General features: G+C 34.5%; 1 protein-coding gene across 1 annotated transcript in view; it reads right to left on the bottom strand.

The window, feature by feature from the left end:
- Positions 1–2,614: 2,614 nt before the first annotated feature.
- DNAH12 (dynein axonemal heavy chain 12) overlaps positions 2,615–25,269 on the bottom strand; it is a 75,334-nt gene continuing 52,679 nt past the window's right edge. The window contains exons 51-73 of the mRNA XM_067303745.1: positions 24,955–25,095; positions 24,578–24,819; positions 24,081–24,228; positions 23,001–23,146; positions 21,448–21,662; positions 20,272–20,464; positions 19,205–19,397; positions 18,091–18,263; positions 17,411–17,551; positions 16,210–16,368; positions 14,876–15,020; positions 13,879–14,029; positions 13,301–13,554; positions 12,610–12,750; positions 11,546–11,683; positions 10,408–10,641; positions 9,811–9,999; positions 9,183–9,286; positions 7,287–7,491; positions 6,977–7,114; positions 6,425–6,516; positions 4,270–4,337; positions 2,615–3,099 (exon numbers count right to left, since the gene is read on the bottom strand). Coding sequence (XP_067159846.1) covers positions 2,909–3,099; positions 4,270–4,337; positions 6,425–6,516; positions 6,977–7,114; positions 7,287–7,491; positions 9,183–9,286; positions 9,811–9,999; positions 10,408–10,641; positions 11,546–11,683; positions 12,610–12,750; positions 13,301–13,554; positions 13,879–14,029; positions 14,876–15,020; positions 16,210–16,368; positions 17,411–17,551; positions 18,091–18,263; positions 19,205–19,397; positions 20,272–20,464; positions 21,448–21,662; positions 23,001–23,146; positions 24,081–24,228; positions 24,578–24,819; positions 24,955–25,095 — 3,801 coding nt within the window. The 3' untranslated portion in view covers positions 2,615–2,908. The remainder of the gene's footprint in view (positions 3,100–4,269; positions 4,338–6,424; positions 6,517–6,976; positions 7,115–7,286; positions 7,492–9,182; positions 9,287–9,810; positions 10,000–10,407; positions 10,642–11,545; positions 11,684–12,609; positions 12,751–13,300; positions 13,555–13,878; positions 14,030–14,875; positions 15,021–16,209; positions 16,369–17,410; positions 17,552–18,090; positions 18,264–19,204; positions 19,398–20,271; positions 20,465–21,447; positions 21,663–23,000; positions 23,147–24,080; positions 24,229–24,577; positions 24,820–24,954; positions 25,096–25,269) is intronic.

Below are 25,269 nucleotides of genomic sequence, written 5' to 3'. Positions count from 1 at the left end.
CATGCTAATTCTTATCTCCATTCCACAGACTGAACATTTAGAACTGCTACTTCTTCCTCAATTGTGCTCTAGATGTTTCCATAATAGGAAAACAGATGTGCAATAAAATTTTGGGGTGTTTTTTTTAGTTTGTTCAAACAGGTTCTGGTAGTGAAGGGCAGTTGAAGAACAAAGGTTTTTTTAAATATATGATTTTGATCAAACTGTTTCAGCAAAGATATAGTTAGGGCCATACTTTATAGTCAAAAGAGTATTGTAGATTTGTGCTAACATTACGTGCTTCAGTCCTCCAACTGAAACACCATGAAATGGCACACTTCAAAAGAGACTAAATCTACCACCTTATATGCATCTTCTACATCCATTGGGAACAGATAAACTTGTAATTGTGCATTCTTCATCAGTGTGTGCCTGCCTATATTTTTCTAATAGCTGTGTGGGATATATACAAACTAGTGCAACAGTATATATCCAAATACACCAGAAGTCAAAAATGCTGGTGTAAGCACAATGGATTTAATTAAAAACAAGCAAACAAAACCCCAAAACCTTAAGAGTGGCATTAGTGAAAAAACGTTTGTCAAATTGGAAGGGTTAAATTAATTAAAATTTTTCTTATCCCTGAAGATTATAATAAAAAACATTGGAGCATAAAAATAAATCCCATTGATACTATTTGTAAAGTTTAAGTGCTCAAGTTTAAAAAGTTTCATAAACAATTCTTGTTAATGATCAAATCTATCTAATCATTAAAAATTATGTTTGCAGAAATATACTTTTACATGCACAATCTTATCACACTGTTCCTTTGTATATTCAGCTATATATTATTATAGATTAAAATCAAAGATATTGTTAGACTCAAACCACTAGTCCATTTTTACCTCATCAAAACTTCCATTTCTGTCTTTCAAGAGAGTTGGTCTGAAAAAAACAAAACAAAACCACCACCCAAAACAGGGCAAAATAAAATTAAATGAATAAAAAAGGTAAATAAATAAATAAATAAATAAATAAGCAAAATGAATAAGCACAGAAAAACAAAAGAAGTTGTCACCACAACACTTAGTTTGGTATAATTCTATACACGTCTTAAAACTGAGCAGCAGTAATTCATGAAATATTTCCATCATTTAATTTGCTACCTGATCCAACTAATCTGCAGTAGCAAGGCCTCACTCCATAATTGCACTTATAGCAAAAGAAAAATATATTAACAAAATACATGAACAAATACTGTTAGAATCTGATTAAATCTATACTACAGTATATAAACATTTTAAATCTGGATTTTTTTTTTTTTTTTGGTAAGAAGATTACTAATTTCTCTATGAATTGAGAAAATGTATAGTTTTTCCTCACCTTCTGAAGGAGGGAAGACCTCAAACTTTGATGAAGTGATTATTAAGTTGAAAGTGATATTTTCAGGATTGAAAGTGATCTCAGCAGAGTCTATGTCCATTAATAGCTCACTATAAATACCCGATCATAAGATACTCTGGGACTTTCTCCATGTTTCTTTCATACAGGTTAGTTAGTTAGTTTGATAATCTGACCTGACAAATGGTGTCAGCAAAAGAAAGAATTAAAAGTTCAGTTTCTTGGTAAAATACTCCAGTTGAAGCATTTGGAAAGAGAATTTAAGATCTATAAGTAGTAACAATTGCGTTAACCGAAAGAAAATTCATTAGTGCTTTCATAAGAGAATAAAGTAAAGAAGGCATCATTAGTAGCTTGCTTAAAGAGTAAGGCTGTGTATAAAGAAAACAATAAAAACAATAAAAGCAAATATAAACAAGCAATAAAGAAAAGAGCCTTATTTAAATAAAAATACAATATGACTTACTCATTGTCTAATAACAATTTTCATATTAATATAAATAGAAAAGCAAATGACAGATAAACATATAGACTTTATACAGGGCAAAAAACAGTTTCAGAAAGAAAAAAAGCCCTGTGCTTAAAACTCTTCTAGGTGTAATGCACAATAAGCAGGGAAATGAAGGACACAGATGCCTAACTATAATGGTGAAGGTAGGATGGAGTGAGACTTTCATGTACTTTAACTCATTTTGTGGCAGCCTGTATTAATTTACTCCTACCTTATTTTGTGAACGCGTCTTTACAAAACAATGATGGCTGGGTCCGACTGGAAGGTGGAAAAGGTTCTTTGATAGAGGAGATCTAAGGAGAACGTTTGAGTAAGTTCTCGGTTTTCTTAAAAAGCACAGAATCAGTGAAGGAACTGAAACCGGACTGCCTCTGCGGAGCAACAGGGAAACACACAACATTTCATGGCAAGTTGCCATAAAGGAGATTTTGACCATTTCTTCATGGAAACTATTTGAAAAACAAACTTACAAAATCTGTATAGCAAAGTAAATCCTGAGAAGACGAATATTCTGAGCAAACAAGGCACTTGAAAGTACTTTCTACAGATGGTTGAACAATTTCTCAAGATGTTCACCGTTGCTTTGACAGACTACAGGCTATATATGAAAAATCCCCAAACTTACTACCTACTAGCTTTCCACTCACATGATTCAGGACTCCAATTCTTCAAAATTTGATTAATTGTAATGTTCCTCACAGAGAGAGCAGACAAGTCTCATTTTTCATTAAGATATATTTTGTGATATTCAAGTAACACATAAAATTGATGTTTACACATTAATAATGTTACAAAAGGCTAAAATCCTAGCTGTATCTTTTATACATTGCAAAGGTGCTAATCTTGGGGCAAATAATTGGGGAAAGGCAAAATATTGAGGATCAGAAAATATTTGCATGCCGCCTTCTTATACAAAGAGCATGTCAAGATGCTGCTTTGACACAGTATGCTACACTCCCTCTGTAAGGGAATGAAGAGAAAGGCATCTGGTGAAGTTCGTATCTGAACTGTCCAAAGTCAGTCATCCAGCTGGCAGAGCAATGCAACACCTCGCTTGATCCAGTGCTGGACTGGTTTATCCGTGTTAAGAGTTAAGGCAATAACAAAGTTAGTAGAATGTCCAGTAGTAGATAAGACTCCTTTACGCTCGCTTGTCTTGTAGAGTGGGCAGACATATGCGTTAGACTTCTTCATGGCTGATTTTGCAGCTTTTAAAGAAAACAAAACAATGTATTATTTACTGCAGATATTTTAAATGATAGGAACCTAATCTACATACAGATATTAAGTATTTACAGTAACATCCTTAAAGCTAAATAAAAATGAAGAATTGTTTGGTGTGTAAGAGAATGAAATTACTTTTTTTTTTTTTTTAAACATAACAACCTATATTTAAATAAGCTAACAGACTTAAATAGAGTAATTAAACTATTTTGAAACCTGGAAATTTGTTTCCAGGACTCAATGCCAATTTGTGATTCTATCAGTTTCATAATCATTCAGAGACATATTCAGATCAGAATAGTTATATAATTAAAGTGTTTTGCTTTAACATAAGGGTTATAGTTTATACACTAGCTTTTCACAGTTCCATGGGAATCCAAGTCACCCGAAAGGCAAGGACACAACTCCACAGGAAAATTTCATATGCCTAGACTGTTCACATACAACTTGCAAACTCTTAAATCATGCATGTATGAAAACAAATTCATCCAGCATCAGCAGAAGGCACAAGCAGAAAAAGTGGAAGCCTTGTAGGACTACCTATCAGTTAGTTGCATACAAGTTGCAACAATCACAGTAGGGAGTCCTGCTTAAATGATTAAATAAAAATCAGGGATTTACTGGTCCTGATCAAAGAAAACAAGAATTATGGAAAATATTTTACTGGTACCATAGGCAACTAGCAGCAACAAAAAATAACCTAAGCAAATCTTGTTTAAATCATGTGAGGTAAAACACTGAGTCTCTGTAAGTCAATTCAAAATTCTCAACTTAAGTAGAGTGAGGAATTCAAACACCATGTGCCCCCCTGCCAAAATTAACTTTTGTTTGAGAAACAGACTGGGAAACAATTAAACTTACTTAAAAAATGTTCATCTAACTAGTCCTTTTGTCAAATGTGTAACTATAAATCTCTGCAGAGAGAGAGGAATAGGCCTACTGCTCAGATGAAGTACTGAATCAAGACAGATTAAATACTAAGTCAAACTAACAAGCATAATTTTTAATGTAAAAGTCAGAAGTCAGGTGCATGTGAATTCTGTGCGCTTTGGGGTACTTTGGCGAGGGGCAGGAGGATTGGTCTTCTCTAACGGTGGAATTCATTGCTGAAATTTCTTGCTGAAGAGCGCACACTTCAGAGCAATTTTACTTACTTGGTTTTATCCAGACGATTGGCATCACATCAAAGAGCAATTTGGGATACTGTTCAGCTAACATTCCTCTGGTGAGAGAAAGTAACAAAGCAGTTATTTTTGGCTTGGTGTTAAACCAAGGCAAGAAAAAAAAAGAATAGGTTTAAAGGTAAAAAAATGTTTTCTTCTTCATTTTTTCATAAATGAAGCAGTATTTCATTTGGCATGAACTTACTTTCATCTAGCAATATAATATTTCCTTGAGGTACTTGTAAGAAAAACAAAGGAAATGAGGGACTACAGCCACAAAAGTACTAGGCTAGAAAAAATCTTCCTCCATCTACAGCAGATGTGAACTTGCGGTTCCAACATATGAGTGGTTAACCACAAGAGTAGGATCATTTGGAGGGAGAGCTCAACTTTGTATAAAATTGTTGTATGGTCAGGAAAGCCAGTAAGAACGACACTGTCATTCACTGGGTAAAGCATTCACATTGGGGAAAAAAGGGGAGGAGATTTCACTCTTGATCCAATCAATGTTAACTTAATTTTAAAAAGTAGATCAGCATCAACCAGAAAAGCTTAAAGCCCCAGGCACCAGAACACCCTCCAGTCACTGGTGGTGAAAAGGGATCCCCCACCCCAAACAGGCAGAACATGCAAGTTCAGATATGGGAGGGAACAAACTATATGGCCCCCACACTGTCCTTGAATGAAGGGGACAACTGCTATACCTCCTTTCACAACATGGAAAACCTTTTCTTCCAGCCAAAACTAATAGATGAACTTAATACAAATTCACAGATAATTCCAGCACATTCAGAAGTTTATTTTTAAACAAGTATATAATTAATTTAATGCTTTTCTGGCTGCATTTTATATTTCAGAAATAGAATATATTTTCCATTTTTATATTAATTATTAGGGAAGAAGGTGCACAAAAGGTGAGAAGGAGGTGAGAAGACATGCAGGGAAAAAAAGGACAGAGAGAAAAAATAAAAGAGAGAACGTCAGAAGAATTCCAAGCAAGCAATGAAAGAAACACATAAGGTAATGACTAAGAGACAAAAATTTAACTTAAATTACCATAATAAACAAGAACAACCTTATTGCATTGTAATGAAAACAAAACCCACTCTAGAATTTAATTTTTGTGCAAATGGCTGAAGGAAAGGTTATTATATATCCAACTGTATTCCTGAAACTTGGCAAATTCATTACTCTCAGTTGACAAAGTTGTGCACAAAACCATACATCAGACAAAAATCACTTTGGGCAAGTAAACCAAGGAAATTAACCCCTTGCAAAACCTATCTATTGCCCCACGTGTTTGTTAGTTCTAGCTGCTCTGCTCACTCATTTTGTTCACATTGCTGGAAAAAAAAAAATCTCAGAAAATCTGATATTGCTATTTTTTTCCCCCATGATATTCACCTTTATCTTTAAGGTGCCTATATCTTAGCTATTAATTAATGATAGATACCTTAAAAATGGTGAATAATGGTTGAACAAACAGCTAAAACACTCTAAATCAAATCTTGACTTTGTCCTGTGTGACCCAGGGGTAATTTGCGTGAGTGCTCTCCATACAGAAAAAACACTAGAGAACGGCCTGGCTGGCTATAGCAAGAGGATGCCAGAGCTCCATAGCTACCTAAGAGCTAGGACAGAGAGACCTGCTTGCAAATCAAAACCTTATCTAAAAATCTATTACATATTTTAAAAATTTTAATAAAATTTTAGATTTTAGAAAATTTAAGTTTTCAAAGAAAACATTAACCTTTCGAATAAAAATGGTTCTATAAAAAAACTGCTCTAAAAATCAAGTCTCTTTAAGATAACTCAGACTGGACACCAAAGAATTAAGCATTCCAGAATTACTGGTTACTTTAAAAACACGTTGGAGTTTCTGCTTGAATCCTCCCGTGGCCCATGCTGTCAGACAATTCTGTGAGTTTCATTTTACTGCAGGTTAGCACATTCCAACTTTTCCAGTACAATAACACTTAAAAGATTCACTGTGTTATTTTCTTATCTTTAGCCCACGGGATGAAGGAAAACATTCTGAAGGTGTTATTGAAACAGTATGGAAAGTAAGGCTAAAATGTTTAAACAAATCTTGCGTAAGCACTTAAGAAACCTTTTAAGAACTGTAGCAAAATACTTTAGTACTGACTTGGTCCTGTCCCAGCGAGCTCCATCTAAAAACAATCCATGGACATAAACACCGTCTTCCGGTGCAGTATCAGAGGTATCCTGAGGAATAACCTACAAGAAATAATAAGTGCTGCATGTTATTAAGCTTTCATACCATTTGCTTTTTGAAATATTATGCCAATAGCCAATCTTCAGAAGATCACTCCGAAACAAGAATAAAGTAGTAATGATTTCTTTTCAGCACTACTTTTATACAAAACTGCTAAGATAGCAGCTTTCTGTGGGTGTGTTAGTTACCTTTATTGTACGTTATAAAAAAAGACTTTAATGACGCAAACAAACAAACTACTATATAAGCTGTTTTTCTGAGGTCCAGTGATAAAAGTCTTTCAATATATCTCTTTTACAGATGTTATCTAACATGCCTACCCTACCAAAGAATTAAATGCATGTCTTCAGATTGCAGCAAGTTAGTTGCAAGATGAACTTTCCAGTCAGAATTAACTTATTCCATCTTACTGCAATATCAGGGCTCAGATTAATGACATATACATTTATAATGTATTCATACCTGAAATTCATATCCCAGAAGGTCAATAGGGATTGTGTACTTCCTAGCATAGTTTTGCATAGCTCCAGTTAAAAAAGCTTGAGTAAAATAGAATCCTGACAGCCAAAAAACCGTGGGCTTCCCTAATTCATACCAATCCTGGAGAGAGGAAAATGACATTTTCAGTAATCAAAAAAGAGACAACTCACATATTCTTGTCATTTTCTACATAACTGTATTCAGAAAATCTAGCAACATCTATCATTCCTTTTCCAAATACCCTTTTAACATAAAGAGCAGTGCACTAGTGGCGCTGGCTCTTGTACATTACCTGTAAGAATTTCAGCCGTGCTAGAAAATCCAGGATATAACTGCCTAATGGTTTTAGGCTTGGGTATGAACGTCTAGCCCAACTCTCAGGAACTTTTCCAATAAGCAGACTGCCACAGAGAGCCTCCAGTTCAGAATCCATAACAACCAATCCTTTAATGGCTTTCTTCAGGTTAGTTAATGTGATACGGATAGTTTGTATTAAACTAGAGTTTAAAAAAAAAAAAGATTAAAAACAAACAAACAAACAAGCAATTCTCACAAGCTTTGCATGATTTGTAAGATTCCACATCCTCACTGGAAAAAAGAAAAGTGGATTATGGAACTTGTATAGATGGTTTCTATATAACCAGCATAACTAGCCACATTTATAAAGTTACGGATTTGTGCTCGTATTGTCATCTTCCAGTACACATTTTTTCCCAGCCAAGCTAGCTGTACTTAGAAAGCATGATATCGGGGCGGAGGTGCTCTTCTTTAAGATGGCTCAAGGTGAGAGCATGGGAGACTGTGGAGTTCTGATCTGTATTTCAAAAAAACTGCTACTGACTCCTTTTGCAACCAGAAATTCAAGTTCTATATCCCTTTTTTCCCCCATCCTACTTTCCAAATATTAAGTCATATGTGAGGCTTGACTCCTTATGATTTGTAAGACAGCAAACCAGAACACCAGACTAAATACACACTGGAGGAGAGTTTTGTATCTGAATTTTGCAGGTGGCTTGACTCCTCATTTTGGGAAAACAAATTCCAGATTTAGAGCTCCAAAATTTGGGGAAATTTCATGTTTAAATATAGTGCTCAAACAGATATGCAGAACTGCAGTTCACACCTATTTTTTATTATTTTTTTGAAAGGCAATATTGTGGGGTGTTGGGAGTGGTTCTGAGGAGATAACTGCAATAACACCCATTTGTTTCTGATCATGAAAAACTACTTTTGCGTAACTTTTTTTTAAGACTAGGAACAGTTTAATGTACTCTTTTGTTGACTTTGTGAAATACTCTATTCTGTTTAGTAAGAAGGTGAACTAGAAACTCCAAATGTACGCACGGTATACTAGATGGAAGAAAAAGTTTTAGATTACAAGAGAGGAGAACATTGAAATCAGAGACAAAGGAAGACTTGGAGAATGAAGGTTAGAGGGCATTATTAAAAATTTGGGAGAAAATGAAGTGGCGGAGGGGAAGAGACAAATAGAGAAGGAGGAGGGCTGATAAAAATATGGAAGAAAGAATGGAGGAGCAAGCAAAGATAGGAAAAAAATAGGAAATCAAGAAAGAGAGAGAGTGGGACCCAAAGAGAAAAATAAAAGCGATTAGAGGTTTGTAATCCCACGAAAAATATTGTGAAAGGAAGTCATAGGAAGAAAAGAGGTTTCAGGAAAGGGGAAAAAAGGGAAAAATTTAAAGCAGAAGCCTATCAGACAGTACAGAAATAAGCAGAAATATTTCCAAATATCAAGGAAAAGAATTTCATAAGCTGTAACTGTACATGTATTACAGCTTCTACCACCTTTATCCTGCAGGTCTGAAATATGATGGAAGAAAATAAAATATAACTGAGGAAAAAGAAGGTGAAAGAGAAAAAGAAGAAAGTCAAAAACGAAAACAAACAAAAAGCAGCTTAGACTCCCTTCTTCTATCACCTATTTTTCTCTCCCAGTTCATTTCACCATTAGATCTTCTTTCCTGAAATCCATCCTACATTCTGCCTTTCCAAAGGGAAGACTGGTGCTAGGATTGCAGATATCATTGCAGACAGAGTGGAATGAAATAAACTATAAAATATTTCCCAGAACAGTTTACAATGGATGGGTGGTAGGAAAAGGCCTTCTGTAAGTGGAATGATTATGGGTACTTTCAATAATAATAATAAAAAACCCCAACTCTCTTACTTGTTAAATCTCTCCATTTCTTGCACCAGCACAGTGTTCATACTTTCTTCGTATCTCACAGGGTATTTAATTAGGGAACCTTCAATGTCAAAATCATTTGGAAGCTGTAAATGACAACATACTTGGAAATCATTCCATATATCATAATACATTAATATTACATTAAAAGTAAGCAGATACAAAAAGCTGCAGAGTAATATATACCACTAAACCTTCTAAAACTTCTAATGAGTATCTCATCAATACAGTATTTAGAATTTTAATCCAAATCCAAGTGACCCTTATTTTTTTTAAAATCCACCTAGAATTTTTCATACCATATAAAATTATAAATGCATTTCACTTTTCATTAATTGTAACACTGTTCATGTGAACCAACTGCTTTTCCAAGTTTTGTTTGCTCTGTTTTCTCTCTCTGTCTCCTGATTGCTACCTATTTAGCAAAACTTCATTCAACCTACATGCATCTGTGGCCTGCCACAGCCAGAGAGTTCTTACTTTCATGCTGCACTGAAGTCCTCCCAGTAGATTTTTTCCCCCAATATGAAGTAAATTTCAGTGAAGACTCAGATTAAAGAATTTCTACTTTGTGAAAAGATAAATTTGAATCCTTTGTATACTGCAATACCTTGCTGAGAATATCATCCGCAATTTCATAAAGAGTGCTGTCACCACCTCCAGAAGAACCTCCCTGCGTGCCTCCTCCTTGTGTTAAAAGCAAAGATTCGAAGAGGATCTTTGTTTGCTGAAGATCTTTTGAAATATCCACATTTTCATGCAAACCAAATATCTCTGGTTGCTGACTAAAAGGAAGATTCTAGGGCAAAATACAATATATATCTGCATTAAATAAAGCAGCACACTAAGAATCAGATCCAAAGCTTTTAGAAGCTGAGTGAAAAATTACCATTGACTTCAGCTGAAGATGGATAAGGACTTTACAGTGTATTTGCAGACAGTATTGCTGGCTATAGAGCTGTCAACTCATGCATAGAAAGCCATTTCCGAGGAATTCTCTGTTATTTATGCTAGGTCCTTCTATCTACTTACCAATTCCCTCTCCCTCCCAGAAACATATGCTGGATCACGACAAGCCAATACAGGATGTTAGGCAAGAAGCTAAGCACCCAATTAAAAGTGCTGCAAAACTACTATTTTTAATGCAGAGAAGCCTGAGAATTGTTTTCTTAGTATATCATCATTATAATAGATGCTATTTTTTTACCTTAATAAATTCAATGTAGTCCTCATACGTGCCTTTTGGTGGAACATAGTAGTTGCCACTGGGAGAAAAAGTGTAACGAGGATTTTCAATTATATCTGTATTATAAAAGTCATCCAGCATCGTCAGTAGTAAACGTCTGTCCCAGTCATCCGTCACTCGACCTCCATAGTTACACTCACCAGTAAGGTAAGATACAGCTTCAAATGGAACATGGCTATATTCATTTATGAATAGCTGAAATAGAAAACATGAGTAACTCCAGAGACTTGAAGGATCTGCAGAGTAAGTGTGACCTACAGAGTAGAGGGGTAGGAGCTGTAACAATTGCAGTTTATGGAGTTTTCCCACCTCAAGAGTTGGAAATTTCAATTCTGAAATCTTTTTTCAGACAAAATTACTGTTAAAAATTAACAGGAGTTAGTAGTGAAGACCTCTCATGAGTACCAAAATTAACAAATGACTCATGTCATTCTTGAATTATTTGCAACTGGATAGTTTCTTCAGCCTAAACTTTCTAGGACACTTCTCTTTCTTGTACCAAGAAATATGTGTTTCATAGAAATTTCCTTAGAATCTTCTGATCCCTTTCATTGACTGCTTGTTAACTTTTCCAACAGCTCAACTTCAACCTCTGCAATTCACAGTTTTAGCTCTTCTGACTTTGGTCTATCACACAGGGCCTGCAGAAGACTGAAGATCAAGTAGCGCACACCATTTAGCTTTAGGGCAAGAGAATAGTCTTGGGCTTGTTTAATTAGCAGTATGAACATAAACAAAGCTCCTTTTACTAAGCAAAAGAGCCACCCTAATAGGTGATCGTCACTTACATGGTGCTACTTGTAGAAGAATGAGCTTTTTCATACAATGATTTTAACTCTACTACAGTCAGTTCTGTAAGTATGTATCTAGATCTCACGAAGAACAACTTTTTATTTAATTTTTCCTTTTTTTTTAATATTTGTAACATGATTGACACTCCTTGGCTTTGTGACTGAAGTCATAGAAACTTGCTTAAAATTCTGTGAATATTTGCTATAACCTAAGTGTATTGCTATCTTTTGACTGACCAGCCTGTTTCCCTGTAGTGGGAACCAAAGTTCAAAAGATCAGTGCTGCAGGCAGAAGCAGCAGATTTTACCTGCAACTGTCTAATACTGATTCGCAAGTCTGATTCATTAAATCCATAGGGTACGTTCCAGCCAAGAGGTCCAAATTTTCTTCTCTCCTGAACAAGAGCATGGAAAAAGCAAACTCCAAAGAGCAGTTTCTCCCATACCTTTGAAAAAGCAAAACAAGAAAGTATCATTAATTGGCCCATATGCTTGTGCTATTCTGTAATTTACATAGAGAACAAAACCATTTGATTATTATTCCATACCATTTTGGGGTACAAATACATACAGCTATTAGGTATGCAGTGATTATTTACTTGTGAATAAGTATGCACATATTTGCAACGTACAGAAGCACACTTAGCAGGATTCTCAAGTACTACTTTACAAGATTTTTCTCTTCTTCCATATTCAAATCGCATGTGATATTTATTTTTAAGATTATAGATAGATATAACTAGATAACTATATAAATATTGATGTACTGTTTAATATTATAAGGCCTGAGATGCAACTACTTACAGCTATGTGGAATGATTACAATGCCTAAAACTGTGAGTAATCCCACAGGATTTTCACTTCTTTCACAGGTAATGATTAGCTAAATGGTTCCTTGCTTATGAGTAAGAGGTATGGGCACTGCAGTATCAGTCCCTGAGAGCGAGAAAAGATCTTCTCAGTGTTTACCATCTCAACAGTGATTATGCTTATGGCTTATATTTCTTGAAAACTTTCAGAAGTTTAGGTGTGGCTTCAGGTGTGCTCCTGTTTGGAACAGCATCAAGGCCGTGTTCTGCCCCCCAGTTCTCCGAGTTTGACAGGTATGCCCGATCAATGAGTGCCGGGGGTTTATGTACGTTAGGCAAAGAGCATGAGGCTTTCCCGTGTTATGTGACTTAATAAAGCCTGAGAGATAATTTTAACTATTACCACATGAAACTACCTGGCAGAGTCATTCTCTACTAACCATTTTTATGACTGCAAAACCTAAACTGATGACTATAGTAAAAGCTTTATAATATTCACTGGACAGAAATCAGTACATCTGTGAAGAAACATGAACAGAGCTGTCAAAAGACGAGCAAATTACCAGCTCCTTTTCAGGGCACCCACAGAAGAATGCAGGATCAGAAATAGGATCAGAAAGAAATGACTGAAGTAGGTTTAACCGGAGACCAGTCGGAGGTTCATTTGTCATCTTTACTCCATTCTGCAGAATGGTTACTGGAAACTAGAAATAATAAATAGCACAACTGCATTCAGAAAGTGTGGAAGAACTGATATTGTTATAACAATATCCTGCTATATTGTATTTGTTATATTAACAATTATCTTTAAGAAATCACATTTTAAACATCACCAGCTTTTCAAAAATACTCAAGACCATCAAGAAAATAAAACCTTCCTATAAAATATAAACTTATTTGTACTTTAAAATATTTTCTTAATGTTCAACACCTTCTAAATAAAACATACATAGCTAAACTAATTTCTTGAACTTATGTGGAATAAAACTTATGGACAGCATCATAAATTTCATGAATGTGTGTCCTGGAAAAATGCAGTTCCATTCACTGATGTCAATATATTAAAGAGGAATTTTGGTATGGTTGTTTACAATTATTTTTAAGGTCATTTCTTGATTAAGTTCTCTCTTCAGCAGCCTCTAAGCAATTTAGAGAAGTTCCGCATTATCAGTTCAGTCATAGGTATGAAAATTGGGTTAAAACTTTACTGACTTTTTCTTTTCATGGAATACAGATGTTCAGTAATACACGTACCTTTGGTGAAGGGTAACTAGTAAGCCAAAGTCTGAAGAACGGATGGCAGTTTTCACTGCTAAACTCTTCACATATTTTCTCTAGCATTGGCATCCAGGAGACAGCTAAATGACAATTTTGTAAACAAACCCAGGTTCCTTCTTCCATCCCTTCTTGAATCATTTTTGTAGCTATGGGTCCTTGTCCTTGTCCTAGCGAGATGGACTGAAACTTATTTCCAACCATCTTTTTGTCATTTGCAAATTTCAGGAGGCCTTGAACAGAAGGCATAATATTTTAGCATTTCTTTGTTAAAATCAAGTCGTAGCTCAGGAAAAAAAAAAAGAATTTTTTTTATTACTATTTTACTAAAACCTACATACAAGATGGTATAGCTTTGATGTACAGTGTAAAACTTAGTCAGTTTTAAAAAGTTACCATTTTATTCTGCAACACAGAATTTTATCAGTCTGAAATGGCTGCATTCAAATTCTACTTGCACAAGTGCAAAATCATCCCCATCGCGTATGCAAGGGGAAATTCAGGTCCCTAATCCGAAAAGCTATGCTGGGCCTTTTCTTCTTTCTGTTTATACTTACTGGACATGGGGTCTGCTCCTGGAGATAGCACAAATATTAGTGGGATTGTAGAATTTGAATCTAAGTAACTTTTTGTTAGATCAAATGGTGGTGGCTCTACAAATTTCTTCCCCAGGTTATTGGTTACAAATGTTGTTATAGCTGGAACAATCTGGTAAAAAAAAGTAAATACAAACCAGTAACATAAAATTAAACATAGCTGCATATTTTATAGCATCTTTAACATATACTGTACTCAAAATCACTTAAATTCCTGAGCAAAATGTCTAGAGACACCTCTCTACACAGATTTGAGACTAGTCTTGCTGAATGCCTCAGAAGCAAAGGTTTCCACCATGACTTTAGTCTTAAAAATATATACATATCAAATTAAATACCTCATATGAACAACACTAAATGACATAGCCGGGAAGGATAATTACTGAACTGTAAGACTTTAATGCAGTCTTTAGCTAATGTGTAGGGTCTGTATTTCCCCTTGGAATTAACTAAAAAGCAATTATATTAGTATTTATTAATGAGCAACTATAACATGTACTTTTAATCCTAGCACTGGCTGTCCATAACATACGATATGATTTGTTGAATGCACCAAAGGCAGAATGTTTTAAAAGTTCTCTTTGGCTGTTCAAGTGAACACAGTTGATCTCTCTTTGCCTTGTAACCCTTAGTAGGAAAGCACACGGTACTGGATACTGGATACTCTGGCTAATATATCCTAACCATGAGCATGTGGGGTGCACCAAAGAACAGAATAACATGAATGAGCACTGGAAGAAAACTAGAAAGATGAGTATATTCTGAAAGACGCATTAAATCACATCAGACAAAGGATCTCAGCTGATGCCTCTGATGCTTGAACTGCTCAAGTGGAAAATAAGAATATCATTTATTTTCTAAATAAAATGTTCTGAAGATTAGTTATTTTAACAGCTATATCAAAGTATGCTACAAGATATGGAACGGTCTACAAACACATAGTAATGTATCATTTTACCTTGTCTGGTCTTAAGCATCGAAGGATTATCATCTTTTGTAATTCATTTAATGTACTACTGAATTGTTTTGGTAATGGAAAGCTTTGTGGCTCTTTGCTGTCATAAATTTTTTGCCACTCGCCTGCATTTTCAGAGACGTGACTCCTAGAGGAAAAAGCACTTGCAATTACTGTAAATGCCTGGATTCCAGTTTTTCATGTTTTCCAAAAAGGTCAGTTAAGTTGTAATGTCCTACACAATGCAACCAGTATAATCCATTTCACATCTACATTAGCAAATAATCCTACAGTTGCATTAATTTTTACAGAAGCTTCTCTGTGCTGAAGACTGAGAATCTTTTCCCACTATGCTAGTGCAGACATATACGGCTTCATCTGAATGGTTCTGATTTGACAATAAGCTCTGCCTACTCCAGCAGCCAGCTCTGCTTGGACCTTGGAGGTTTCAGAGATCTAGGGCGGGGTGTGAATTTTCTGCTTCTCATATTTTGGAAAAACTCCATTTGCCAATTGAAGAATTAAGAGGAAATTCAGCCAAGGAAAAATCTTGTATTAATATCCTTCATGCAACATTTGCAGTATATGTTCCTCTGAGATATGACATCTCTTGGACTAGTAACTCTAGATCATCATCTACATCACTACCAAAACTATAACAGATGAGAAACCTCAAAACAGCCAAAGAAAAACTTCTTCTATCAGAGCAGTGTTTGTTCTGCTATCACATGTTTCCACAATCAGACCCAAATCCTTCAAGTACTTTCGGGCTCCGTCAGCCATTCATGTGGAAGACATGTATTGCCACACTGTCTCCAGAATTTAGGGTTAAATCTTATTGAAACCCAAGGCAAAATTCTCCTGATTTCCAGAGATTAGATTTCACCAGAAAAATTCCTCTTCCAGAACTGCGATGGAATTTTGCTACATATACCATCTTCCTTGGCCTCCATTACTCCCCTTCAATACACTGTTTCTCCACCATGGAGGTATTCTCAAAGAAAAGAATGCAGCCCATTCCAGGAAAAAATAAAAAAAAAATAAATAAAAATAAATATATGGTATTCAATGCCTGGATTAATTTAGGAAAATAGTTTAATTAAATAATAATTAGTCAACTTAATTTTTGACTTATTTAAGTGGAGCAAGCCTAGAATATGATGAAAACAAGAACTGGTTTCTAAAGATGAGACACAATTTTATGTATTGGAAATACCAATACTGTGGTGGTATTCTGGCATAATTTTGAAAATGCATTGGAAATATTTCTTCCAGTATATTACATATACTTTAGTCAAAAACATTTATGGCTATTTCATAACAACATTTTACTATACCTCAGTCCTTTAAAAGCTGGGATTTCACTTGCACGACATAATTCGTCCCAGCTCTTATCTGGTAGCCAAGATGGATCTGGGTTCTTGTATTTATTCTTGAGACCCACACCCCCAGTTAGTAAGAACATAAACTCTAGACGTTCTATTTCATTCTTAGCCCTAAATTAAAAAAAAAGATGGATAATATCCAGTTATTGAGATATATTTTTACATAAAGAGTTGTTTTAAATGAATTATACTTCACTGCCGTTTAATAATATTTCTACTGCAGTAACAGTTGAGATCAGATCTCAGTACTCTATGCAATTAAGAAACTGCATAGTAAAAGATGATTGATTAAGACTAAAGGATTTTAAAAGGTAAATTTTATACATCTGATTTAAAGTGATATTATTCATGATTCTTAAAGGCTTCATAGAAAAGGTGGGTTCCGGGCCTTAGAAATAGTAGCCTTACAAATTGGCTCAAGAAGGATGGTCAGTATACAGATGTATACACGTCGTAACTAAGTACTAAAAACATGCACATTATGGTTGTGATCCTGAAGTTTTGAACTCATTTTTCCTCTCACAAGTACACACAAAAAATTACAAAAAAAATCCCCAAAAAACAAAAATCAGGAAGAGGAAACTAAAAAAAAACCAGTAGAAGAGAGAAGACAGCAACTGATATCTCATGACATATGCAAAAGGACAAAAGAGAAACAAAGGGGAGGGGGAAGAAAAGAAAAACAAAGACAAAGGCCCAGAAGCTGCTGGGATGGCACAGCATTGTCTTAGATGTCTTTAAAAAAAAAAAAGAGAGAGAGAGAGAGAGAGAGAGAGAGAGAGAACCTTTTTCTTAAATAATAGCAGCTGTCCTTAACATAAGGCCACTGTGTAGCATTATCCAGTCCCTTTAAAGAGAGTCATGAAGATGCAAAAGAACTTTTCCCTTTCTCCTTGCATCAGTGACAAAGCCATTGATTTAAAGAAGCATACAAACATTCTCTTTATAACATGCCCAAAGGCTGTAGTAGCAACACATGCACCCACATATTCTTTCACTTGTAAATATTATCAGTACTAACAACAAAAAAACATTCACAACCTTACTCCAAAGGCAAACCAACACACGAACGTGTTCTTTCATCAATAATTTTTTCCGAGATAAGAAAATCACCAGTTTCCATTATTAAGTGTCTTCAGAAAAATGAGCTTACATTAGAAGATTACAGCATAGTAAAAAGGAAAAGAGCAGCTTGTCCTTTTCAAACAGTGATCGACATACATTGCAATACAAATTGTATGTAAAGTGGTCATTTAGGTATCGAAGGCGCTTCTCCAAAATTTTGGATTTGTTACTAAAAAGAAAAAACAAGTGATAAATGGAGTCTTTATATTGAGTGACATAGGCAAATAAGTTAAGAAATCTAAACCTTTTTAAGTTTCTGAAGGAATAATATTAGGATTTAGATACCCATTTCCCCAAAACTTCAATTATACTCAATGCTTTAAAGCTCTTTTGAAAGTCCCAAGCAAAATGACAAACCAAAATTAATCGCAATTGTTAGGTGGCAGCACTCCTAGGGTTCATAACAGAGCCTAGTTCAGAACCAGATTTTAAGCTTTCTAAAATTAACATTCTTAAATACATAAAAAAACGCAACCAAGCAACCTCTAGTGCATGTTTACAGTTCATTATTCACCCAAAGTGAAGAGAGTATTTCTTTTATTAAGGAGTTAATTTTCCTTTAAAAGTTTGCATTTAAAGAGAGCTGAGAAGTAAACAGTTAAAAAAAAAAAAAACAAAAAACAAACTCCAAACCAAAAAAACTGAGGAAATTGTTCAGAAAAAGAGAATGAAAAACGCCTTATTTTACATCAGAAATACTGCATTTACCTGTCATGAATAGAGTTGATGAAGAGGTTAACAAACCAGCTGAGGGAGTACTGGTACATGGGATCAATGTTGGCCAGGTCTGCAATACTGAAGAACAGCACTGATGAATGCTTTGCAATAGGTCGATAGCCTTCGCGAGATTCAGCTATTTTAAGTTCCGTTTTCTCTGCAATCTAAACATCAACAATAGTTTGGGGATAGTTTATTTTAAAGAAAAGTTTTCAATATTTTCTTTGTACAAAATTATTACTATTTGATAACATTATTAAAATACTTTTATACAGCACAATCACAGTAGGTGATGCCTACATTAATAAAAGGAGCACCTGACCTTAATGAAGTACCGTCTAATCTATTTATTTACACTGGAGGATGCAACAGTCAAAACAAAAGAAAAAGGAGGAAGAGCAGTTTTGATGCATCATTTAGCATCATCTATCTTAATCATTGCAATATTTAGAAATACATGTAATTTCAAAATGCTTATGTATTTATGCTCTAGTTTTTCTATTACGAATTAGCTTTATACAAAACAGGCTATTTTGAATATAAAAAGGCTTTTCAAACCTACCATTAAACACAGTCTGAGATTACATTTGATAGACATTAACAAGTAGCAGAAAGGACAATACCAGATTAAAAAAAAATCACTAATATTTGATTTAAGTCTACAGTAATTAAAAAAAAATCTTTATTCTCTCATCAATGATATTTAGCTCCCATTGACTTTAGATGGTATTTTGTACATTAAGCATAACAAAAGAGTTTGGGCTTGCATGCCTATATTAGTCAGGCAGATTACTGCCATTTCCCTGAATATTTTTGGTGGTTTTAAAAATTAAACTCTTCATCTTAATATATCCTTAATGTTATCTTAACTACAGAATTTATTACTTTTTACTCAGTCCTTATAGATAGACACACATTCTTTAAAATGTATGTTAACTGAAGACTAAATAAACCATCAGTAGAGTTTCCAGAAAGGTCTGAATTGTATTTCTTTTCACATTTCACAAGCACAAGATTTCCTCTTTGTGCTTTGTCCTTCAGCTAGCCACAAATTTTACCATTTAATTTCTACATATCGTTAAGGAGAAAGTCTAGTGCTCCTTACCTGCTGTTTTTTTGTGATCTCATTAGCCATTATTTTAGCAGAATCTAAGACCATGATAGCAGTCTCGTCTTCCAGAATATTCCCTTCAGATGACTGTAAGGTTTCTAAAATTCTCTTCTCAATTTCTTTTAGATGCTTTTTATTGGCTGCAGATTGAAGGATGAGAGAATTTCTTTCCTCTTCTAATTCTGGCCTAATAAAGAAAAACAACCCCACACATATAAGAGAAACAGTCTACCTTCATAATCCACTGACTATAAAGGAATCCTATGAAGATGATTCCCTCTTCCTACAAGTAATATTCGTGAATACTCTATTCATTTTAAATGCGTTGGTACTATTCAGCATATCCATATATCCCTGAGTATAGATTTCTTTGCACAACTTCAGTTCAGTATTTGGAAATGATGACCTAAACTTTAAGATGCTAGTGTATCGCAAATGTCAGTGCATCTTCGTTTTCTTTTATTTCATCTTTGGTGTGTGGAGAAAAAAAAAAAACATGATGTGATATGCCAAGTAAGTTTATTGCTAGAAACGCTTTCTAGCAAACAGAATTTAGCACAATTGCATACACCACAAGAACTACGTCCCTGCACCTCTATGAAGGTTCAGATAGGACCTATGATCTTTTCAGAGTTACTTGATTTTTTCTTCATAGGAAATTAAAACTAAATTCTCATAATTCTGCATGCATGTCTGGCAACTCAGTCAAATCAAAATATTACAATAATTATTTAAACTTTGAATAATATTAGGATAGTTTTCTAACATTCAGAGAAAGTTACAGGAGAAAATTGCCAGGAAAAACACAACGACAGAATATCAGCTATTTTAATGTAACCTGTGCACACTTTTAAACATGACACAACCTGTTTAACTTTTACTGAAGTACCAGCAAGTTCTTTAGATATGACAACTAGAAAACCAACATTTTTAATGCTGTCACTGAGCAACACTTAGAACAAGTACCATTCACTTTGCTTTACAATAAATCCATCTCACATTTACTCGCAATGATACTAGAAAATATTTTAAAAGGCTATTTGCCATGAACAGAGACTTACCTCTCCTTTGCTACAACGATACCCAGCAACTGGTCTTCGAGTCCCTCTGGTGTTATCATAAAATTGAGTAAAGAAACTTTTGTAGCCAGTTCTGGCATATAATGTGGATTTCTCAGTTTTGTGGTAATAAAAAATCTGAAATCACTGGAATACTCAATAATGGTCTCACCAAGCCTGATACAATCCATGCCTCCTAAAGTGGAGAAATATTAAGAAAAACTTTGTCTACTTCAATTGCTTACAAAAACATTTTATTTTTCTAATTAATTAGAAGCAAAATTCTTGTCAATAACTCTTGTCAAATTTCCTGAAAAAGTTAAAAAAAAAAAAATCAAAAAACTGATACACTGTAAAATTCTTACAGACTTCAGTGAGGCCACATTTTTCTCTTAGGAAATGAGAATAACTGAGTCAATCCAATTTCTATCATGCTTTCTGTGTGCATATATGATACTGGAGAAGGTAACAGAGAGCTGTGGAATTATTCTCAAGTATCATATTCTTATAGACTGCTCCTTCCCATGAATAACTGCATTAATTAAAAAAAGGGGGGGGATTTTTTTCCTTGAATTTCCTCTCTGAAACAAAACAAAACAAAAATTTAAGCTTTTCTCAATCCTTTTATTTAGTATGAACATGATAACCAGAAAAGGTAAACTATTTAAGAAAGAATGAAAATATATTTGTGTATCTTTACACTTTTTTCTGTCTTTTCCCAGAAGAAAAAGAAAGAAAAGTTGAAAATCAAATTCATAGCTATTTAGCAAGTTTCAGAGAAGCACAAAAAGTTGTGCCTTAAGCAAAATGCCTTGGCAGCTTTTCTTGATTTGTGCAAAATTCAGCACAGTAAATATTAGTACTATGCTAAAATACTTTAAAATGTACAAGCAAAATATATTCAATTTAATTAAGAATTTCACCTTGCAGAATCAAGTGTTATTGTTTAGTCTCCTACAGTGACATGGCAAAGGTTTTCACTAAAACCTCTATCATATGAAATTAGTGAGCTTTATTAAAAAATAAAATAAAACTTAAGGCTGTTGTGAAATTACCTTCCTCTAATCATGGGCAGCAGTAAATTAGAAAGTAGGAAGAAAAATATTGGACAATACCATAGACTATTAGATGAATACTAATGTAATCTGCTTTCTGGGTTCAAAAGTAATTTCCATGTACCTTGTTTAAAAGTCTGTTTAAGTAGCAGAGGTTCAAGTGATGGGTCTAGTTCTTCTCCAACATTTTCTAGCAGAAGTGGAGTTCCAAACTGTATGCAGTTCTCCAGGGTTCTCATATAATCTGTATCAGTGACCTTGATAACATTCAGGTGGTTTTCTTTCTCAAAATTCTTGATCCATTTATTTGCTTGACCTTGAGGATCAATCATTAATGGCCTAGAACACACAAGACTGTTTTTTCAGTGCTTGCAGGAGTTTTTCAAAAATTTGAACTATTTAAAAATACTTCCAGGTCAGGCTGTCAAGCCAAAAAGTGACATAGCTTTGATTCCATTATTTTAAGATACAAGCAACAAACGGATGCCCAAGCGTTTCATCATAATTTGAAAACTAGTATCAAAATAGTTTTAGGAGTTGGGGGAAAAAAAAAAAGCTTGTAACTTTTTTTCATGAAGTACATCAGAATGCAGATTTCTGCTTAACATCTTGTATCTGCACCTTCACTGGAATTCCCAGTATTTAGAATCTTTTTTTTTTTTTTTTTTTTTTTTTTAGAAATTCTGATAGAGTACTTTTTTAATATATATTTTTGCACTAAAAAAAGTAGTTGGAATTTAAGTCTGAGAGGTTAGGATGTTAGCTGGTATAAAGCTAGAACTATGGGCAGGGGTAGTGAGGTGACATTATTGTAATTCTATTCAACAGATTTTGTCCCCATTTGCAGTTGCTGATTTGGTCCATAAATATATGTTTTAATAAGTCAGGCATGAAGGACATCAAACTTGCTAAGTTCACCTCTAACTGCATCCTTCAGAGAACTTGCTAAAAATGGAATTATGTACTGTAATCTCAATGTAATCTGAATCTAATAGTTAAAAGTAACTCTTAAGAGAATGTGAGTATTACTAGAAAATTTTATAATCTGATAGTCCTACCGAGTGCAGATTATTGGCAGACAGCTATCTCAAGCGTTCACGTCATATAACAGACAACATCATCAACTTCAGTTGGAATTAAAAGAAATTGTTAAAGGTCTTAAAGGTCTTAGAACAATCTTAGAACAACAGATGTGAATTTCATATACAGTACAGTAAATATCTCTAAAACATAAGAATGTCATCCGATAGCCTTATAATAGTATGAAATAACCTGAAGTGGTCTGTAGCATCTGGAACCTGAAGTTTATATAACCTGAATCTTATCACGAAACATATGAAGCATAATGATTTCTGTACAGTTCTAAAACTACTTCTTCTAAGTGCTTTATTAGCCAGTAATATGACATCTAGGTGCAATATTAAAAAAAAAAAAATTAAAAAAAATTAAAAGTAATTATCCAAGGGCTTTGCATCTCCTGAAAGGAAAGCTTTCAGCAACTACATACCTAAATCTATCAAGTGTCACTGCCCGCTTAAATTTCACAGGATTGGAAACAGACGGCGACTACTGTTTCTGCTTTCAGTTACATTGTTTCTACATATTTGGTTTGTGGAGTTTGTTTTTGTTTTTAAGTGAAATCTCCTTCAGATTAGAAAATTCAACTGTGGTACCTACCAACGCCTCGAATTGTCAACAATAACCCCATTGTCTACAGAGAATATGTCAGTTGGCAAACCAGCAATATTCCAAGCTCTTATCTTTACTGGGTCACCAAGAGTGTTACTCAAAGAGAAATTCTCAGAACAAGGAATATTCTTCTCCTGTAAAAAAGGAGAAAAAGAACATTAACCTTTATTCCATGTTTCTTTATATCTTTTATTAAATTCCACTTCAATCCAATGTGATAACATATATTTCCTTTTAATTGTTTGGGTTAGGACCAAGTATAAGAAAAAAAACTCTGAAAAATGAAATGTTAGTTTGCATATTTAAATATCTTTCCGCAATGAATACTTCCCCATACGCTCCAAATTTTATGGGAGCTGTCTCTATCTTTTTGTATGTTCTAAATGTGTTTTCCTTTTTATTACATAATTCACACAATGCATAATCTTAAAAAAAACCTCAAACAGTTGGAAACTGTATAATCACTGTACCTTTCATTAACTCAATGCAGAATTCCAATGCTGATTTGTCACTGATTCACGTGACAATTGTACTCAGTGATGTGATTCACAGATCACTGATTTGTGAATTATGGTAGCAGGATAACTACAATGGAACCGTCCCTTTGCCAACAGCATAATCAACTATTTAATCAACTGAGTACTAGTAATCCAAATGTGTCAGTGCACATTACTACAGAATTTTCCACATTATGCGTAACTACATTTTTGTCTATGAAGTTAATTCTTTCATTTAAAGGCAAAATAGAGAAAATTTTGTGATTTTACTTAAGTAATAATCAAGCTTCACAAAGTCAATGCCATGCTCTCATTTCTGATATGCTACTTTAAGTCTGGAGTAAATTCACTGATTCAATGAAATTCAGATTTACAGAATATTATATCAGCAGAATTTATTTCACTGATCTTAATGAGCTTTACTAGGCTAATACTAATAAACACTGAGGCAGTTTAGATTTTGGCCCACGTTATGAGGCCTTTTGCAGATCACTGTGGGGAAAAAAAAACAAAAAAACAAAAAAACCCCAAACCCAAACTCCACTATTTAAATCTAAGATAACCTTCTAACCTTGCACAGCTTACTCCAGTCTTTGGTACATTCTTGTCGAAAGCCAGCAGTAAAAGCTCCCAGATATGCTATCACCCCAGCTGATATCAGAACATCTCCTGTCAAATTATCGTAAGTGTTTTGAAGATTATTTGCAGCATTATTCCATCTATCACAAGCAGAAAATACAGAATAAAACAGTGCTAAAACCTCCACATTTACAGTATTAACAGCATATATCGACCATTTTTGTTGTTCATGGGGAGAAAAAGAACACCATGTTTATGTATACTGTTCTCATTTGGAAGATATTCTCTAAAATTTTCTCAATGCTTCTGCCCATATTTTTACGCTATAGATAATCAGATAATCTGGAATCTTTCGGAGGTCCACATTATCACAGTCCTCGGTGTTACAGCCCTCAGACAGAAATACAGCATTAAAGGCTCAGAAAACTGAAGTTTAAGCTCTAGCTCTACATCGGATGCAATATAAGAAATTTGAGCTTTTTATCTGACCTTGATTTCTCTCCACCAAGACCTCCAATCAACTTCTCTGCTCGTTCTAGCTTTTTAGCGCACAGATCAACTTGGAATTCTAAACGAGCCTTTTCTTCAGTTTTCTCAATAAAAGTTTGTTCCAAAGCAGCCAAATGATGTTCCACTGCTGCAAGTTCATCTCTCTTCTGATTCAAGAGGGCCAGTGTCTCCTCTAAGGACTGCTGTGCCTCTCTTAAACGGGCTTTCTTTGGTGCAACCACCTATTCAATTACAACCAATACACAAATGCTTAAAGCACATTTTTACATATTTATTATTTAACACAGTGCTCAGGGTGAACAGAAAAAGCAAAGAAAAGCTTTTATAGCACTGAGGGACTAGGATCAAAAACACACCTTTGAAACCCTGTCATACACCTCCATTGCCATAATCCATTTACATAAGCCCTCCGCTGCTGAGGATGCTTTAGCCACCTTCGGCGGGTCAAACTCAGGATTAGTCAGGTATTCAGCCCGAATCTTCTGCATGACAGCTGCCTGGATAACAAAATCATTATAGTTCAAAGCTTTTATATAGCAAAGGCTTGCTGCTGACACTTTTATTTACGCTGATTGCCCTTTCTCTACACACTGACCCACTGAAATAGTAAAGAACTACTCAGTAGTAACTGTGGCAAAATCCACTTCTCATATGTTTCTTTTGCTTTTCCT

Source organism: Apteryx mantelli, chromosome 12, assembly GCF_036417845.1.
Source record: "Apteryx mantelli isolate bAptMan1 chromosome 12, bAptMan1.hap1, whole genome shotgun sequence".
Lineage (NCBI taxonomy): Eukaryota > Metazoa > Chordata > Aves > Apterygiformes > Apterygidae > Apteryx > Apteryx mantelli.
Note: the sequence above shows the minus strand (reverse complement) of the source record. Positions and strands in the feature narration are given on the sequence as shown.